Here is a 19679-nt window from a genome sequence, read left to right on the forward strand (position 1 = left end):
ATTTAGTAAGCAAAGAGAAAGTAGCTGTCCTTCTCTCACCTTCCATTCAAAATATATGTTATAAGTCAGGGGTGTCAAACTGCTGGCCCCATGGGCTGGATGCAGCATAGAGAAATCGCGCCCACCCCATTGCTGGAAATGGCAAAAAAGTCACGATAGGTTGCGACATGTCACATGACGTTGCGAGTTTGACACCCCTGTTATAAGTGTTTAGCCTCCATCAAAGAAATCCACAGGAGGTGTCAAAAAAATCAGGATGGCCACCACCTGAAGCCTTGCAATTTTTTAATGTGACTTTTTGGGGCTCCCTTCTCTGTGCAATGAACGACCACTTAATAAAGTCAGGCTGGATGCCGAGTGATGCCTGAGCCAGGAATGTAAGTTGCTAAACAACCTGCCTCCAGAGGTGGTGACTGCTCCAACACTGGAGGTTTTTAAGAAGAGACTGGACAGCCATTTGCCTGAAATGGTATAAGGTTTCCTGCCTGAGCAGGGGGTTGGACTAGATGACCTCCAAGGTCCCTTCCAACTTTATTATTATTATTATTATTATTATTATTATTATTATTATTATTAATTATTATTATTATTATTATTATTATTATTATACAATCCTGAATAGGCAAAGAGAGTTTCACTCACCATGGACAATTGTTCTTCTGAGTATGAAAGAATAAGGGCCAAACTAGCTGACCCATCATTTGATTTTGATTATTTAGATTTTGACTATTTACCAATATATTTTAATTCTTTTTGTTATGCCTGCTAAGGTTGCCAAAAAACTAAAAAACAAAACAAAACTAAAAGACACATTTTTAAAATTACATTAAATGAAATCTTTTTTTTTTTAAATTAAGTAGTTCAAACCTTCTACTCTATATTTAAAAGCACAGCAAAGCTAAGCAGAGTCTCTTCACCCACCTAAGTATTATCTGAGAAAGGCCTAATCTCACCTATCTTGTGTTCCACTAAACAAATGCTTTTCCAGGAGGTGTATCTATGTCTTTCACATGTCCTGAGTCAAAGCTGTGTAGGTCATTGTGGGTAAGACTTTTCTGGTTTAACTTAGCCTTTTCACTAGAAAACATAAGAAGGGGCATTGTACTAGCGCAGGGGTAGGCAACCTTGGCTCTTTTATGACTGGTGGACTTCAACTCCCAGAATTCCTGAGCCAGCTGCCTCAGTAATTCTGGGAGTTGAAGTCCACGAGTCATAAAAGAGCCAAGGTTTCCTAGCCCTGTACTAGAGCAATCTGAGTTTCCTGAATCTATTTCATTAAACTGATATGAAGTAGTTTTAAGATTATTAACGGGGATTTTTTTGAATTATTTGCTTTTTGATGGTTTGCATTTGGTCAAGTCCAGGTACTGGAATGTCCTGACATCTCACTAAGTTAACTACCTAACGGAAATAATGAAGTGAGATTTCTTCCAATTATTTTGTCCCCAATTTGCAGCATTTTTAGAAATGTTCATTAGGACTTCAGCAGGGAAGGAAAAGTAGAGTTAACTATTAAAAGAATACTGGTAGTCCTTGATTTACAACTATTCATTTAGTGACCATTTGACGTTAGTGAAAAAAGTGACTTATGACCCCTTTTTCCCACTTACGACCACTGCAGCATCCCCTGGGTCATGTGATCAAAATTCAGGCACTTGGCAACTGGCTCATATTTATGACGGTTGCAGAGTCCCTGGGTCAAGTGATCACCTTGTGTGACTGTGTTACTTACTTAACAACTGCAGCGATTCATTTAACAACTGGGTCCAGAAAGGTCGTGAAATGTGGAAAAGTCACTTATTAAGTGTCTCACTTAGCAACAGAAATTTGGAGTTCAATAGGGGTCATATGTCAAGAACTGCCTGTCTTAAATAACAAGGCATACTTAACAACATATTTAGGTAAAGGTAAAGGTTCCCCCACACATGCGTGCTAGTCGTTTCTGACTCTAGGGGTCGGTGCTCATCTCCGTTTCAAAGCCGAAGAGCCAGCGCTTGTCCGAGGACATCTCTGTGGTCATGTGGCCGGCATGACTAGACGCCAAAGGCACACGGAACGCTGTTACCTTCCCACCGTAGTGGTCCCTATTTTTCTACTTGCATTTTTACGTGCTTTCGAACTGCTAGGTTGGCAGAAGCTGGGACGAGTAACAGGCGCTCACTCTGTTACACGGCACTCGGGATTCGACCCGCCAAACTGCTGACCTTCTGATCGACAAGCTCAGCGTCTTAACCCACTGAGCCACCACGTCCCTTAACAACATATTTACTCTGCCCCTAAAAGGAAAAAAAAACACCTGCTGATCCTACAGCATTTCGGTTCTTGGGAAAAAACAAACAAACAGTGACTGATTATTAACCTAGAGCGGATGCCATCATATTACTTTTGACTGTGTTTATTTCTGTTCTTTAATTAAAAATGCATACTCATTAATGCACTTCTATCTGGTTGTACTCGGGGGAAATACAAGTTAACATATACTGAGGTTCTCTCACTCAGAGGGTAATATTTATCTCTCCTCTATTGCATCATATTTAATTTTCCCAACATAAAGTAACTACAGTACATAACATCCACTGATTATAGAGTGTGACAACTACAAGTCGGGAATCCACTGAATACAGCCATTATCCCAGCCAGTGTATAACATACCTGATGCCAAACATACAGTGAACGTAATTAAATAAAGCTCTTCTTAACATTCTGGTGTCAACATCTTCATGGCTGGCCATGGTGTTGTAGGTGAGGTTGTAGACCATCCGAAATTTCTCATCCAGGAGATGTCCAATGTCAGAATACAGTCTGTTCACAAGGGAGAATCCATGATTTTCCCAAGTATAGTCCTATAAAAGAAATTAATTCCACAAATTTATTTATAGTCCAGCAGTTCTTTTTCTACAACTAAACCAGGGGTAGGCAACCTTGGCTCCTAAAAGAGCCAAGAATTCCTGAGCCAGCCGTGCTGAGGGGAAAGAGAGAAGTTTCCAAGCTGAGCCATGTTGGCTCAGGAATTTTGGGAGTTGAAGTCCACGAGTCATCAAAGAGCCAAGGTTGCCTACCCCTGCCTTAGATTCATATAAGTGTAGAATCTTTTGAGATATCTTTTCTCCAACGATACTGCTTCTTTAGGAATGTATTAATCATGGACAAAGATCATAACTCAATGGCAGAGAATGTGCTTTGCATGCCCAAAGGTCACAAGGACAATCCCAGGCCTCTCTAGGTAAGGCTTGGAAGATTCCTGGTGCGACTGTCAGAAAGTAGCAACCAGGTCACGCTTTCAATTGTGGACTGGACAGAACATTATTCCTGTGTTCAGAGGTGTAACGGAAAAAAGAGTTAATTTTGAACAAAAGCCAGGAGGCTCACTCCAAAAGGCAGCTCTGCTTCTTATTTTGGTTCTCCATCAATAAGTTATTCGTGTAACTAACCTGGGCTCGAAATGTCGGAAGATGATCTTCCCCCCGTCTTGCAAAATCTTTGTAACCAAACCCAGGGTCTTCAACGTAGCAGGAAACATCAGCCGTGGAAACTAATTCGTCGTCAAAAGCTGTTAAAGAAAAGGAAAAGATAGTAAAATGTACCTTTTTTTTCCTTCTCAGATTCATCTCAAAACAATTATGTGATGCCAAATGGGGCATAAGCCCGGACTGGTCCCCCCAGTGCTTTTTTTGTAAAAGAGAAAGGTGCCGGAACTCACACATGTCATACAACCCGCCTTGCCTACCCTACAAGGTTCCATCCAAAAAAGGTGCCGGAACTCCGTTCTGAGCGTTCTATGAGAAAAAAAGCCCTGGGTCCCCCATTGGCTTCTCCCAACCTAATTTTACTTCTGAATTTAAAAAGGGAACTGTTATTGTCTGAGCTACATCTAACATTATGAAATTCAGTTGCAGGCAAAAACAGAGTTGGTTCGTTCTCAGTTGGAGATGTTGTTTTGACATGTGGCCCAAAGTTGGACAATTTTAAGAGAGACCGCAATGAACTAAAGAAATGGGAAGTTCAAAATGCAACCGTGGGTCCATGCCTAGCAAAAAAAAAAAAAAGACAACCTGAAAGAATTTGCAGGTAACAGTGAGGGATTCATTTTAAACATATATATTTTTGTAAACTAAGTCTTTCACCACGGTATTAAACTCCAATTATTCCTGAAATGCTTCTGAATGATGATGGACCATTCAGTTCAGAACACCAGTCAGCTGAGCTTCCACGAATCATTTCCAATTCACTGGGTCAGTATTGGAGATATTCAAGGTTTTAGGATCTCTATATAAAGGGATCTTCAGGGGCCATTAGAATGCAGTATTGCAAATTTTTAACTAGCGTTTAGCTGTTACTAAGGAAAAGTCCACGCAAACTATAGGGATCGTGCCAAGAGAGATACCCCTGGTTTTGAAATAGAATGTCAATCTAATGAATGCCATAGCCTGGGCTCGTGTGGTCATATCCCCACTAGATCAACAGGGGCAAATAAAGATTCGTCCACAGCTCAGGAGAAGAAAAACAAGATCAAGCAAGTTTGATTCTACCTTAGTGCCATTTGAGTAAAGCTGATGAAAAAAGATATCTGGATAAAAGCCAAATTCTTCAATTTCCTGAGCAATATGGAAAAGATCCAGCAATGCAAGTAGTCCTTGACTTACAACTACAGTTTGGACCAGACCAGACCTTCCATTGCTAAGTGATACGGTCATTAAGTGAGTCGTGCCCAATTTTTTTGCCTGTAAGGCATATGGTTGGTAAGCAAATCGAGCTTGGCCCACTGAGTTTGCTTGGTGGAAGCCAGTGCAGGTCACAAATGGTGATCACACGGCCTCTGGACAGTGCAACTATTGTCAATACATGCCAATTGCCAAGCGCTCTTATTTTGATCACATGACTACGAGAATGTTGCAATGGTTGTAAGCACAAGGACCAGGTGTAAGTCACTTTGTCAGTGCTGCTGTAACTTCAAACAGCAATTAAGGAAAGGGTTATAAGTAGAGGACTATCAGTACCAATAAAGTCAGGGTATTTCTCTTATCCAGAAAGCCTCCATCCATTTGCTACTCTCTGCCAACTCAATGTTCAAAGGATTTAAGTTCACTAACTATCCTTTTTGAAGGTTGACTGCTACGAAGTTGTTTGCAAATTATCTCAATTCCCCATCTGGGCTGACTCCCAATCATCCTAATGAAATTGGGTGGGGAACCTGCTCTGTGTCTATTACTAGCCCCATTAAAAAGAAACCCTTCAGTTCACCACCCAACTATCACAAAGATACCTTTATTTTTATTCTGGCTCATTAGCCAATTAAAACATAACTATGTGGGAAGAAACCTAATTGGCCAGCATCCAAATAGTTTCTTAATGCAGTTTAAGAAATTAAAGTTGTCAAGCCTTGAATTACTCTTTGTTTTGTGACCGATTCCTGCCATCTCTTTTCTGGAAGTCTGTGACAGCATTTTTTTTTCTTAAATGAACAGATTATTTAAAGCAGAAACTAAGCAGTAAAAAAAGTCTTTACCTGCCTTATCTTTACAGCCTGTATCCTTTGCCTTTTCCATTTTGAGTGACATAAGAAAATGTTTGCTGCCTGAGATAATTTGCTTCAAAAATATTATTTTTAAAAATAATAGAAGGGTATGAAATGCAGCCTTTTTTAAGACACTGTAATAACTTGTGCATCACAAAGATACCAACATACGTAATTCCTTCATGGGGATTTCTGTGCTATCCTAGGAAGAACGCAGTAACTTTTATTCTACAATAATTGAAAGCCTAGATTTTGGGTTTAACAAAATAACAGAGTTGGAAGAGACCTTGGAGGTCTTCTAGTCCAACCCTCTGCTCAGGCAGGAAACCCTATACCATTTCAAATAAATGGTTCTCTTCTTAAAAAACCTCCCGTGTTGGAGCATCCCCAACTTCTAGAGCAGGGGTGTCAAACTCAATTTCATTGAGGGCCGCATCAGCATTGCGGTTGCCCTCAGGGGGCTGGGTGGGCGTGGCCTACTGGGTGGGCGTGGCTAAAGTGTGTATGGCCTACTGGGTGGGCATGGCCAGCTCGACATCGTTGGCATCAAGGGTGCCTATGGGGGCCTGGGCAGGAGTGGGACAGAACTGAGGGTCTCTGGCAGAAGGAGGGTCTCTGGGCCAGGGCCAAGGCAGTGGGGGCCGTTCCCTCACTGTTTCCAGGATGGCTTCGCGGGCCGCATGAAACCACTTTGCGGGCCGAATCCGGCCCCCGGGCCTTGTGTTTGACATGTCTGCTCTAGAGGCAACTTTCTCCTTCTTCCCACCAATCCAGCTTTCTCCATCTGACGCATCTTCGCATATGTAAATGTTATCTCCCAGAATTCTCAACACTGAACATGCTTGTTAAGAGATTAAGGGAGTTGATGTTTAAACATTGGGTGGATGTCTAGGCTGAAGAACTGGCACAGAACTCTGTTGGAGGAAGTGAAGTGACTTCACATTCAAATAAAATGCCAGGTCAAGGTCCCTACTCAGCAAGTGCCTGGGGGCTGAGAGCATAACACGTACCATTTCACTGGGGGGAGGGGGGATTTCTAACTTTGCTGTAAATTTATTTATTTACCACATTTCGGAAGTGCTCATCTCCCTTGCAGAGCAAAATATTAAATAATAATAATAATAATGATGATGATGAAGAAGAAGAAGAAGAAGAAGAAGAAGAAGAAGAAGAAGAAGAAGAAGAAGAAGAAGAAGAAGAAGAAGAAGAAGAAGAAGAAGAAAGTAAGTTGGAAGGGACCTTGGAGGTCATCTAGTCCAACCCCCTGCTCAGGCAGGAAACCCTATACCATTTCAGGCAAATGGCTGTCCAGTCTCCTCTTAAAAACTTCCAGTGTTGGAGCATTCACCACTTCTGGAGGCAGGTTGTTCCACTGGTTAGTTGTTCTAACTGTCAGGAAGTTTCTCCTTAGTTCTAGGTTGCTTCTCTCCTTGACTAGTTTCCATCCGTTGCTTCTTGTCCTGCCTTCAGGTGCTTTGGAGAATAGCTTGACTCCCTCTTCTTTGGGGCAGCCCCTGAGATATTGGAACACTGCTATCATGTCACCTTCACCCTTCTCTTCATTAAACTACACATACCCAATTCCAGCAACCATAGAGTCTCAACATCTTTTTTACATCATGGTGACCAAAACTGGATGCAGTATTCCAAGTGTGGCCTTACCAAGGCATTGTAAAGTGGTGTTAGTACTTCACGTGATCTTGATTCTATCCCTCTGCTAATGCAGCCTAGCACTGTGTTGGCTTTTTTGGCAGCTGCAGCACACTGCTGGCTCATATTGAAGTGATTGTCTACTAGGACTCCGAGATCCCTCTCACAGTCCTAGTAGAAGTTATTTTTTTTAAAAAAAATCAAGGCTGATTAAAAAACTTATACTTTATTAAAAGGCAAAGGAAGTGCTTTCAGGTTGCTAACCAGCCCCGTGGCTGCCTGCTCCTCTGTGCTCCTCACCCAAGGCTGCATGTTTTACTCCTTTTCGGAATTCCTGAACAGTAAGGGCCTGCCTCACCTCCCAAAGGAATAATAATCTACCGAGTAGGGGTGATGGCAAAGAAGGCTTTCTTCTTGGACCTCGCCAGTCAGAATGTTGAAACTTAGCAAGATACCTTTTCTCCCTGACCGGGGTGGGACAGGCTGATGCAATGGGATCAAGATGTTTCCCTAAGTAGCCTGTGCCCATGACATGTATGGCTTTAAAGATCATAACCAACACCTTGAATTGGGCCTGGAAGCAAACTGGCACCCAATGCAGTTCGCAGACCAAAAGTGTTACTGCATGGCTGGCTGGGGAATTCCAGGAGTTGGAAGTTCAGACATCTCCAAGTTGCTGAGGTTGAGAAATTCTGCTCTAAAGGCTCCCAAGATTTTACTCAGCTACCTGGGGCACAGCTTTTTTTTTTTTTGGAATATGTCATTTCATATTCCGTGATGAATTAGGCATTTGAACGCTCCAGAACTCTTTATACACCTTTTAATTTTCGTTTTCATTTTCTTTTTGCAAAGTTAGCATGTCAGAGAGAGGTGAGCTAAAAGCCTTCCAGACTTTTTATCATTAAAGATTTATTACCAGAGTAGAGGAAGATGCAAAGGGTGTCCCACTTAGAATACTCTGAAATGACTGAGTCCGAAGAAAGCAGATTTCCCTGCGTGCATAAACTGGCTCAGAACAATCCTCCAGCACGTGAGAACCACTTTTTGTAGTTTACTGGATTTTTTTTTTAATTCAGGGGACTGATCTGAATTATGAAAGGAGCTCCCCTGGAGCACACAGAGGGCAATACCTTCAGTAACAACTAGTAGGCTCTCTGATTTTTCTTTCTCAAAGCGTGTATCCATTTCTTCTGGGGAAGCCTCGTCATCCTCCTGCAGTCTCTTCATTCTGTCCATCAAGGCTTCCAGCTCACTTAATGAATTGGAGAGCTAGAACAGACCACAAGTAGGAAGAATGTTACAAGTTATTGACGCTCTTCTGACATGAAATTAATTTTTGCTCACTGTTCTACTTGTACTGCATTCAGGTCGGGAGCAGGGAAGCGGGGTGGAAAGGCTTCAACAGTGACCCCGCTGTAGCCCAGGGGATGCCCAATTGGCGGCTCCTTCCACGTTCCCATTAAACTTGCCCACTGAAGTGGTACCTGTTTATCTACTTGCGGTTGCCTGCTTTCAAACTGCTAGGTCAGCAGGAGCTGGAGCATGTGATGGGAGCTCATCCCTATTCTATACTCTATTTCAGGCATGTCAAACTGCTGGCCCGCGGGCCGGATGCGTCACGCCGAAACCGCGTCCACCCCGTTGCCGGCAATGGGGAAAAAGTCGCAATACGTCGTGCGGCGTCACGTGACATTGCGAGTTTGACATGCCTGCTCTATTCTATTCTATAGCACCATTCTACTTTTTATATTTTATACTCAAATTTTTTGGAGGGAGGGAAGAGGGATACTCATGTTCTATTCTGGGCTAAGTTATGTCAAAACAATAACAACAATCCATCCTTTCCCGCTACCTGTGGTAGCCACGAATAAAACCATGCTTCTGCCTATTACTAGAAGCAACATCTGAATATGTCAGAAGAAACATAAAACCAAGTTGGATGTAGTGAAAACAGGATATTGAGGAAGTGCGTGTCATATGAGAAGCTGAAATAACATCAGTGGATGCTGAATGAATGTGGATTGTATGAAAAAGTGAGGGAACAACATCAATTGAATTCAACGGGATGGCCTGTATTAGTTTTTAATCTTTTCTCCCAAAAAACCTTTTAATAAAATTATAGAAAAAAACATTAAAATGATTACTGGAACTTGTCTGCAATTCTTTCAATTACAAACACTCCCTATGTCACGATTATGCAAAAATTGATAGGGGCTTGATATGGAAGTGGAAGTAGTAGGTAAGGGAATTACACATTTACTATATTTTAAATGAAAGCTGATATGGAAGTGGAAGTAGTAGGTAAGGGAATTACACATTTACTATATTTTAAATGAAAGCTTTCTACTGGCATTGCCTTAAAAAACAAAAATGAAAACAAATGACCCTTGATCTTCAGTCACAATTTGCAATTTGCATTCTGATTTTTGTCTCTACAACAGCCTGGCATTTCTGTGTAGCAGCTGCAAATGTGCAGCAGTGCTTAGAAGAATGAAGATCACAAATGCAAGTAGCCAAACCAGTTCGAAAGTGGGGAAGATTCAGTGATCACAACAACAGAGACACTATAAGCACAGCTGACAGAGAAAACACCTCTCCTCAAGGAGGAGAATCAAACAAAGAAGCAAACCCAGTGAATGAGAGTATGATAACTGGTGGGATCACAAAATAGGCGAAAATGCAACAGCAAAATGCTAACAGCTGACAAAAAAAGCAATCCTCTTCAAATCGGATATCCAAGATGTTATCTAGTCAATAAAAATTATGAACAACATGATGAATGGTCAGGGTCAAAAGAGAAATGTTCTCAGGGTATGCCTATGTATTTTGAATGAGTGAAATCTTCAAACCATGTATATTGTACAAAAAGACAGAAAGACCTAGCTGTGGATCCATCTGAAACTTTATGTATTATTTTTCAAAAATGACAACACCCAGCTGGCTCAAACATTATAAGGATGTTTATGAATTAAGTCGGGGGATTTCCATCAAGTTCACAGCCATAATATAGCCTTATGGACACAAAGTTCTGTGGAAATGTATTTCTTAATCACCTTTTGAAATTGCTCCTTAGCTGTTATTCAACTCTTAAGAACCTTCCGAACAACAAATTTGATGTCATGACAAGGTGAGTCTACTTTAATCCTTATTGAAAGAAGTTTCAAAACAAGTTTAATGGTGATTAGAATATTGATTTCAGAAAGTTTTAATAAATGGACAAAGGGTCCAGATGATTTGAAATATTTTTTTCAAATTATCGTTACAATCCTTATTAGAAAAAGCTGTCTTAAAAGAAATGATAAGATGGCAAATTGAATCTTGGACACTAGAGGGCAGGGCTTTTCAACCTTTTCACCCATTGTACCACTTTTAGGATATGGCAACATCTGAGTACCACCAGTCGCCTAGCAAGGTGTCAAAAACTTGATGACAAAAAAAATAAAAAAAGGAAAAAAGTGATGAAGTACAGGTAGTCCTCGACTTACAACAGTTCGCTTAGTGCACAGGTCTGCGACCCGCGGCTCCAGAGCCGCATGCGGCTCTTTCAGCCGTCTCCTGCGGCTCCCAGTCCTCTGCCATGTGCAGTCCAAAAAAAAAGGTGGGACTAAAAAAGTTCAACCAATCAATTCAAATATGCAGGGTAGGTGCATATCTCGCCTTGGCTCCACTCTTCAGTCAAACCCTGTTCTGTGCATGCGCGCATGTACGCGCATGTGCACACATTTTTTGCGGCTCCCAGTTTTTCCTTTTGGGAAGGAACCGGTTCCGAGTGGCTCTTTCACTGTTTCAGGTTGGTGACCCCTGGCTTAGTGACTGTTTGAAGTTCAATGGCACTGAAAAAAGTGCCCCCCAAGCCACAGCAGAGCAAGACACCTGCCTGCTTGTCCGGCGGCGCTCTTCCTCCTGTCCGAGGTTTTCATTGTTGTGAGCATTTCTGTTGAGGATTGGCAGTAAGGGTGGGGTGGGGGGTGTTTGGTTTTTATTCCCCCCCTCCCCCCTGTCTGCTGGGTGGTTGCAGCAGGTTTTGGTCACTTCACATGACCCTGGGACATGTGACCATCGTAAATATGAATCAGTTGCCAAGCATCTGAATGTAAATCACAAGACCCTGGAGATGCTGCAACATTCCAGCTGATCGGTCCAGCTCCAGCCGTCTCTCGCTCAGGCTTGTGCAGTGCTGCCACCGGTTCAGCTCATTCCCTTCCCCGGCTACCACTTTGCTAGGATGGTCGCGTACCACCTGCCAGGTGCCAATGTACCACAGGTGGTACCCGTACCACTGGTTGAAAAGCCCTGCTAGAGGGAACCAAAAGAAATTAAAGATTACAATTATAAGAGAAGAACACTTAAATTTGTTACCACAGAATGGAACAAAATATTTGAACACTGGATGTTTTGGAGGATATTTTTGAACAATGGATCCAGAAGTTAATTTTAAGAGTGTCTGCCTCTGTAAATAGACTGTGTTTAAAAGATGTTATGGAAGAAGAACAAGTTTTACTGGCTAAGACTGACACAAATCTGAAAGTGGATTTAAAATGATAAGCTACAAGAATGATATGGAAAAAGATGCTAGACTGGATTTACAAATGAAACCAGCTAATGTCTTAAATAATAATAGGGGATGCATAAATGGTAAACCAAAAGAGCAATAACTCTCTTATACTGAATTTACAAAAGACACTTTTTAAAGTTCTGAAAGATTTTGTGAGAAGGGCCAAAGAAAAAATGGAAAGTTCCAGAATTATAGTTTGAAAGAATTAAAGATCAAGATTGTTACAAATAAAAGGAATGAATTTAAAATGGTTTTTAAAATCAAGCTTAAAACAGGTACGTTGTTATTTCTGGTAACCCATTAATAGACTTTTGCTGACCAGGACTGAATGAGGAGTGTAAGAATTTGTTTATAGATAAGGAATGAGCTACAAATAAAGACATTGTTTCTTGTATTTTAAGAGATGGTGATAAATTACTAAAATTGTTTATACTTGTTATGAAAGGGAATTCCTTTCTTTATATATTTTTTTCTTTACTATATTTGATTTTTATTTTCTCCTTGTCTTCTTTTTTTCCTTTCTGCACTTTCTATTTTTTTCTTTTCTTTTTCTCTTTTGCAGTTTATTTATGTATTTACCTGTATTAATAAAATTTTCTGAAGTTTTAGGGAAAAAATTATTTTTCTTTCCAGTTTGGGACTCAATTATATTTTCTATAGAAGAAGGAAATCACTATTGCCCAGCAATTTAAAAGAAAAATTGTTGGGAAATGTTGTCCCCTCCATTTCCTGGCACTTCCTATGGGTCATTTTTTTCAGGATCTTTACCAACTGCCTGCCCCTGAACCCCTGAGAACTGGCCCGGCCCTACAACTAACATCCCTGCTCTCCACCCAACACTTGATCCTAGTTCTGCTGGGATTTGCGTTTTGGTTCCCACATTCCGAGCATTGATAGACTCCAGAGAAAACCGCAAGCCGAAATGATCTCCCTTTCCAAGCCAGCTTTTATAACTTTAACAAAAGTGAGAGGAGAGACAAGAAAAGAACAACTAACCCCAAAGCTGTTACTTTTGAGGGATGCGTTTTCAATGTTGTTGTCATTGGCAAGATCACAGACACAGAAGTTGTTAACTGATATGAGTCGGTAGCCGTTTGAGGTCCCAAAATCTCTCTCTGGATTGATGCCACTGCCAAAAACAAAACTTGCCAGGGAGTGATAATGTGCTAAAAGGACCACGGCATGCACTAGTTCAGGAAGAGACCAATTGTTTTCCCCTGTCTTCACAAGTTTCTGAAACAAAACAAGAAGGAAAAACACTACACGTATGAATTAACGTTTCATATATGGGCACAAGAAACAGGCAGAGCCCTCGGTTAAGTTTTAATTTCTGAGTTGGAAGCAGCAAAGACCAAAGCACGCCAGAAAGCTTTCTAGCCTAATCTCCTTGAATTGTTACAGCCTAATTTAGAGATACTGCATTTTTTCCAACCTTTCCACTGTAAAATATAAATCAAAATGGAAAGACAGGACCCTTTGGTGTTTAACCAGGATTATAATTAGTTTGATTATAATATCTCAGGCAGATTCTTTTTTAAGTGAAAAACCTCCGGGATTCTCATAAAAATGAGGATTACAAATCTCAAACACTGCATGTTGGCCATGTTTCCTATTTATAGATAAAGGTTCCTCAGTTACATTTCATCCACAAAGCCAGAGTCCTTCCAAAGGTGAAAGATATGTATTTTTTAATATGAAAGGGAAGCATCGTAAATAAAAAGGCAGTAATCATATTAATTATATTTAACTCATTTAGAGAGGTTACTTTTAAAAAGTAAATTAATTTAAATCAAAGGTGACTGTACTCTAGCCTTGCCAATTACTGGAATCTTGCCTCTGTGTGCTATTGAAAAGGCAAGGGTGGTCCCTAGCCTTGTGCACGCCTGCTTTAAGGTATTTTACAGTTTAATCGTATTAAATTTCAAAGTGGAATGTCAGGAAGGCAAGCCATATTTGCTCTATGCCAAACTGTAAACCTGAATCAGTTCCTTTCTTAAAAAAGCCAAAAGCATTAAAAAAAAAACCTTTTCTGTTTAGCTCTGTCTCACTCCCTCTAGAAGGGGTAACTTATCCTTTCCCAGGCATTACAACATGACTTAGATATGCAAAGAGGAGTTTCCGTAGGTGCAGTTTTGTTCACCTGTATGACAAACCGGACCTGCAAAATCTTTTCCTCCTTTGAAAAGAAGTAAACAAACACACTTCCCAATGGCCTGACAGATCTTTTAATAAAAAAAGCCCCCAAACCCCCGCAACCAAACAGGAAAAACAGCTTCAGGAGGCAGTATCGACAGGAGAGAAGCCAGATTTATAAATATTCTAATTGCTTTTCTATTCCTTGACTTGGTGATGTCTGATTTCCAGAAAGTTGACACAGAGCTCAAAGAAAGTTGTAAGGAGGCCATCAAATCCTAGCAAATGCTGTAAAATTTTGGCACATGTAAATGCTTGAACATCTGGCTTGCCGCTCTAGCCAATTCTAATATATATATACAGTGCTTTTTTTGTAAAAGAAAAAGGTGCCGGAACTCATACATGTCATACAACCCGCCTTGCCTACCCTACAAGGTTCCATCCAAAAAAGGTGCCGGAACTCCGTTCTGAGCGTTCTATGAGAAAAAAAGCCCTGTATATAAGTATATACCTGAATGTGCTCTTTGGAAACCAGCCAAGGTCGGTGTGCAAGCAGTTTGTTGATTTCGTTCAGATTTTTCAGCCTTTGAGGAATGTATTCTAAGCCATTCAGCCATTCTGGTATCCCTCCAGTCTTCAGGAACTCTTCCACATGTATATTTATTAGATAGGAACACTGGTGCCTTGCAGCAGCCTAAAGATAAAGCCGAAGAGGCAGATGAGCTTATGATAAGAGGTTGGAAAACGGGTAGGCAGATGTAAGAGGAAAAAATAGCTTTACAATAAGGAAGAGAGAAACTTGCATTCAAGTGTTTCTACAGGAAAAGCTTACAAGAAACTTCACTGCAATTGTTTTGACAGAAAAGAAGTGTGAAATATATTCAGGTAGTCCTCGACTTACAACTGTTTGTTTAGTGACTGTTCAAAGTTACAACAGCTCTAAAAAAAAGTGATTCATGATCATTTTTCACACTTGCGCAGCATGTGTCACGTGATGAAAATTTGGATGCTTGGCAGCTGGTTCATATTTATGACAATTGCAGCATCCCGGGGTCACGAGATCCCTTTTTGCGACCTTCCCACAAACCAAGTCAATGGGGAAGCCAGATTCACTTAACAACTGTATTACTAACTTAACTGCAGTGATTCACTTTACAACTGGGGCAAGAAATGTCCTAAAATGGGGCAAAATTCACTTAACAAATGTCTCGCTTAGCAATAGAAATTTGGGGCTCAAATCTGGTCGCAAGTCGAGTACTACCTGTATATTTTTGACGCAGAATGGGAGAGTAGCCAAGCCTAAAACGGCTAGGTCTATGTGTACCCATTGCATGAATGTCCTATACAAAGCAAATGAACTCTGCCGCAGCAATTATGACGGAGAGCTGTAAGGGTAGAAGCCATTTGCTTAATTTTTGCCTTTCCCAGGAATTCATTGTGGCCTTAAGAAAACTGCTATTATTCAGCCATACAGTAACCCTTCCAACACCACTATGAGAACAACAATATACTGTACAGCAGTAGAAGTTTTGTGACTACTGGAAAAGTTCTTTATGAACATTGAAAATGTTGTATTTTAGCTGTTACAAAATTTGGTTTTTGAAAACTATAGATCAGAGGTCCCCAACCTTTTGAGCACCAGAGAAACCAGTTCCATGGAGAGAGGTTTTTCTGCAGACCGGAGGGGGTATGGTTTCATGTACTGCCTGCATCCCATGGATGGGGCTTTGCATATTTGCGCGGATCAGTTTCTGGCATGCTGAGGCCCGGTGCTGGTCCATGGACCAGGGGTTGGGGACCCCTGCCATAGATTATCATTTTAATTGATTCCAAGTGCAGAATTCAGAATTCCTTATTTTGAATGGTATTATTTAAATGACTCATTGGCCACATATCTCACACAACAATCGTAGATAGCTCACAACAACCACATTTTGGGTGAATAAAGCTTGTAATGTGTTAAGAATGAAGAAACTCCATCTATGACTTTAGACTATATATATATATATATATATATATATATATATATATATATATATATATGTTTTCGTAGCCACATGCTTCTCCCAGAAGAAGGAAGCTGAAGCCACCAGCCTGATGATGACGGATGGGATTCCGTCAAAACGTTGCTCCTACACCTTTAGTTCTACGCGGGAAAAAACCCGAATGACCAAAGATCCACATACAAACACTCGCGAAAACCTCAGAAAACAAATATATATATATATATATATATATATATATATATATATATATATATATATATATATATATATATATATATACACACATATATATACATACACACATATATATACACATATATATACACACACACAGTTTGTATGCACGTGTGTGTCTCATGTCCAGCTGCTGGATCAATTAGATGTGGGTGACAGTGTTATCCCCTTTCAGTTCAAAAGAAGGTGACACTTGCTTCAACTTGCAACACTAGTGGAAAATATACTAATGTAATTATGATGGGAGACGAATCAAGAAGAGATATCAGACTTTTTCAGGGCTTACCATGATTGCTATGTAGTGCCGGTAGGGCAAAGGAAGAGGACCATCCACACGCAACATATAAAATTGACTGCGGAGAAAAGACTCCAGGTACTGAATGTGTAAACTCATGACCTGAGTGATGTTGTCTAGGCGACCAGATGTAGAATATTCTTCCACAAGCAGATGCATACGTTCATTCAAACTATTGGCTTGCATAACCTTTAGAGAAGGTTCAAAAGCAAGGAAAACATCATTGATCTGATTCAGTTTTATATGGCATAAATAATTATTCCAAGACATGCTTTAAGAAGAAGCATATCTGGAAGTTTAAAGAAGATTAAGTGAGAGAACTTTTTTAAAAAAAAACGATTACACCATAACAATGATAAAATAATAAAACATACATAGAATATCAGCCATAGTATGACAGAATTTCAGGTGAACTGAAGGCCATCTGAAGAAACCTAGTAGTTTATCCTAAGAGGTTTAGCATAATGCTGAGGTAAAATTTGTTGAACAAAGCTAGTGTCAGTCTTGAAGATAAGTTGTCAGACCTGCCTCAACTTAGGCTTGCTTCTAAGTAAAAATGATCCTTAACACCATCGGGTTGAGAAAGGTATGGTTTGCAAAAACCCCACGGTAGATTATTTCTCTGGGTGGGTTGGTAATGCAATTCTGGCTTAATGTCAGACCTGTCTCAGCTTGATTTTCTAAGTAAAAACGATCCTTAACTCCTCTTGGTGAGAAAGGTATAGTTTACTAGAAGTCAAGTGAATTACAGTAGCGCAAAGCCAGAATTGAAATTTGTGTGCCAAAACTCCAAGTGAAAACTTTTTCCTGCTTAGATACTTCCCACCGCCGGTCCCCCCACCGTCCAATCAATTTCAAAGAAGATCTTTTAGAAACCACCACTCTGATTGTAGGCTGGCTTGCAGCTATGTTCTTCTCATCATGGAACGACCTTGAAACACTGTCTCAGGCAGAGACCTTCACTTTCTTTCTTAACTTTCACATTACCCTCAAGTGCTCCCCCTCCTTTTTCCCCTCCCCCCCTGGTTTCATGGCAGACTGGAACCAAAATGATTGCAGAGCGCAGGTGTGAGGTAGTAGTTCTAATGTAAGTAGTCTGTTCTTTTTGTTTTTTGCCCGATACCAGAAAAAGTAGGTAGAGCAAAGAACAAAAACTAAGCAATATTCTTTTTTTAAAAAATGAATCTTTATTTACATTTCGTGTTAAAAACACACCATACACCAACAAAGACAAAAAAAACATTTACAATATACAAAAAATGAAATAAAAAAATTGAAAACCATTTCAAAAATTTCACGTTATATCTACTTCTAAACTAACAATTATATTCCACTCATTAAGTCTCTTATAGCCATCCAACTCCAAAGCTTATTCATTAACAAAGACTATATCACTTCATTTTTGACCAACCTCCAAGCCACCCTCATTTCTTTAATCTTTTATCCATCCAAACATACCATTTATTCCATGATAGAAATGCTGGTGTCTCTTCTTTACCCTTCAACTTCTTGGTCAATGTGTCTGCTTCTGCACAATCAAGTATTCTCCTAATTATAACTTCATCCGGCGGGGTATGATTTGCCTTCCAAAACTGAGCATACCCCATCCTTGCCGCCATTAAGATATGTAAAACCAAATACCATATTTCCTTCTTAATATTTCCAGGCCTGGAGCCAAGCAGATACGTCTCTGGTTTAAGATCAACTAAACACCCTGTGATTTCCTCTATCCATTTTTGGATCCTCATCCAATATCTAACCACTTCCGGACATGTCCACCATAAGTGATAGTATGTGCCAATCCCTTTACCACACTTCCAACAATCGGCCGACAATCCGGGGAACATTTTGGAAAGTCTAGCTGGAGGGAGATGCAATATTCTAAGTCCAGATACAGCAAAATAAAATAAGACAGGATTTGAAAAACAGAAGACAAAGTCCTTATGGTTCTTTTTTAGGATCGGTCTAGGTCCGTGGTAGCAAACCTATGGCACGCATGCCACAGGTGGCACGCAGAGCCCTCTCTGTGGGCACGCACACTGTTGCCCCAGTCCTAGGCCTTCAGCTAGGTTTTATAAAACCTTTTCACTTTAGGCCTCCACCACCATGTGCAAAAAAAAAGGTTCAATCAATCAATTTCAACTTCTTGCGGGGAAAAAAAAGATCTCGCAAAGTTGGAATTGACTGATGGAACTTTTTAGTCCCACCCAGTCTTCTGTTATCACTGCAGCCATGCCTACCCAATGGGCCACGCCTACCCAATGGGCCACGCCTACCCAATGGGCCACGCCTACCCGGTACCTGACGATACACAAGTGGGTTTTCGGTTGCAGTTTGGGCACTCAGTCTCTAAAAGGTTTGCCATCACTGGTCTAGGTAAACAATTATATTATGGCTTATACAGGTGGTTAGAATTGTTCAAATCCATTAGTGAAATGGTCAGACAAGTTTTCCCCAACCATTCTGTCATTGCTAAGAAAGTACTGCTCTGTGTATTATCTCCCCATATCCTGACTATTTAGCTACAGGGTTATCATAATTCTTCCTTAACAGCCCCCCATCCCTAAAACCCTTAATTTTAACAGTGCCATATGGGGACACAATATGGGGACATTCCGGTACAACAGGCACAAATAAAGATCTATTACTACTCAGCACCAGATTCATATTATTTTCAAATCTATCCTGATATTCTTCCTCTTTGACAGTTTTTTTCAAAAGCTGAAGAAGCTTAGACCATTATTAAAATACAAAATTTAATATGGCATAAATATTCATAATATGCAATGCACTCTAGCTGATACATTCTTAACAATCAAGAGCATTCAACTCATTTAAAGTCAAATACATAAATATCCAGGTTCAAAATAATTATTTTAATTCACAAGAAGGGAAAAATAGATTTTTTTAGTACGGTAAGTTTTGTTATCAGAGATTAAACTTTTGAATTTCCTGCACATCAGACTAAGCCACTGCCTCAATAGCTTGATTCAAAACTTGGGATTTTAAACTGTTGGAACATTCCAGAAATTGAAATAGCCGTGGTGGAAATTGTTCAATGGGTCCATAATGTCTTTGTATTGCTTTGCTGCTTAACGTTCATTTCTTAAAAGAAAAAAAAACTTACTTCCTTCTCTGGTACAAAGGCACTTGGTCCTCTTGTTAAAGGCAGAGACACTCTGATTTTCTTTTCCTGTAAAAGAAAGTAACAGATGCAGTTTTTAGCATAACTTTATTTGTGTCATCTTTAATATTAAGATTTCCAGGTGGTAATGCATCAATTGAAGTTGA

General features: G+C 40.2%; 1 protein-coding gene across 2 annotated transcripts in view; it reads right to left on the reverse strand.

The window, feature by feature from the left end:
• Positions 1–19679, reverse strand: part of SESN3 (sestrin 3) — a 74510-nt gene that overhangs the window by 3034 nt on the left and 51797 nt on the right. For both annotated transcript variants that reach the window (XM_081326207.1, XM_081326208.1), the window contains exons 2-8: positions 19516–19581; positions 16380–16577; positions 14365–14547; positions 12717–12953; positions 8296–8434; positions 3432–3550; positions 2653–2843 (exon numbers count right to left, since the gene is read on the reverse strand). In XM_081326207.1, the coding sequence (XP_081182333.1) occupies positions 2653–2843; positions 3432–3550; positions 8296–8434; positions 12717–12953; positions 14365–14547; positions 16380–16577; positions 19516–19581 (1133 nt within the window). The remainder of the gene's footprint in view (positions 1–2652; positions 2844–3431; positions 3551–8295; positions 8435–12716; positions 12954–14364; positions 14548–16379; positions 16578–19515; positions 19582–19679) is intronic.

The sequence above is a fragment of the Vipera berus genome, assembly GCF_964194415.1.
Source record: "Vipera berus genome assembly, chromosome: 4".
In the NCBI taxonomy this organism is placed as follows: domain Eukaryota; kingdom Metazoa; phylum Chordata; class Lepidosauria; order Squamata; family Viperidae; genus Vipera; species Vipera berus.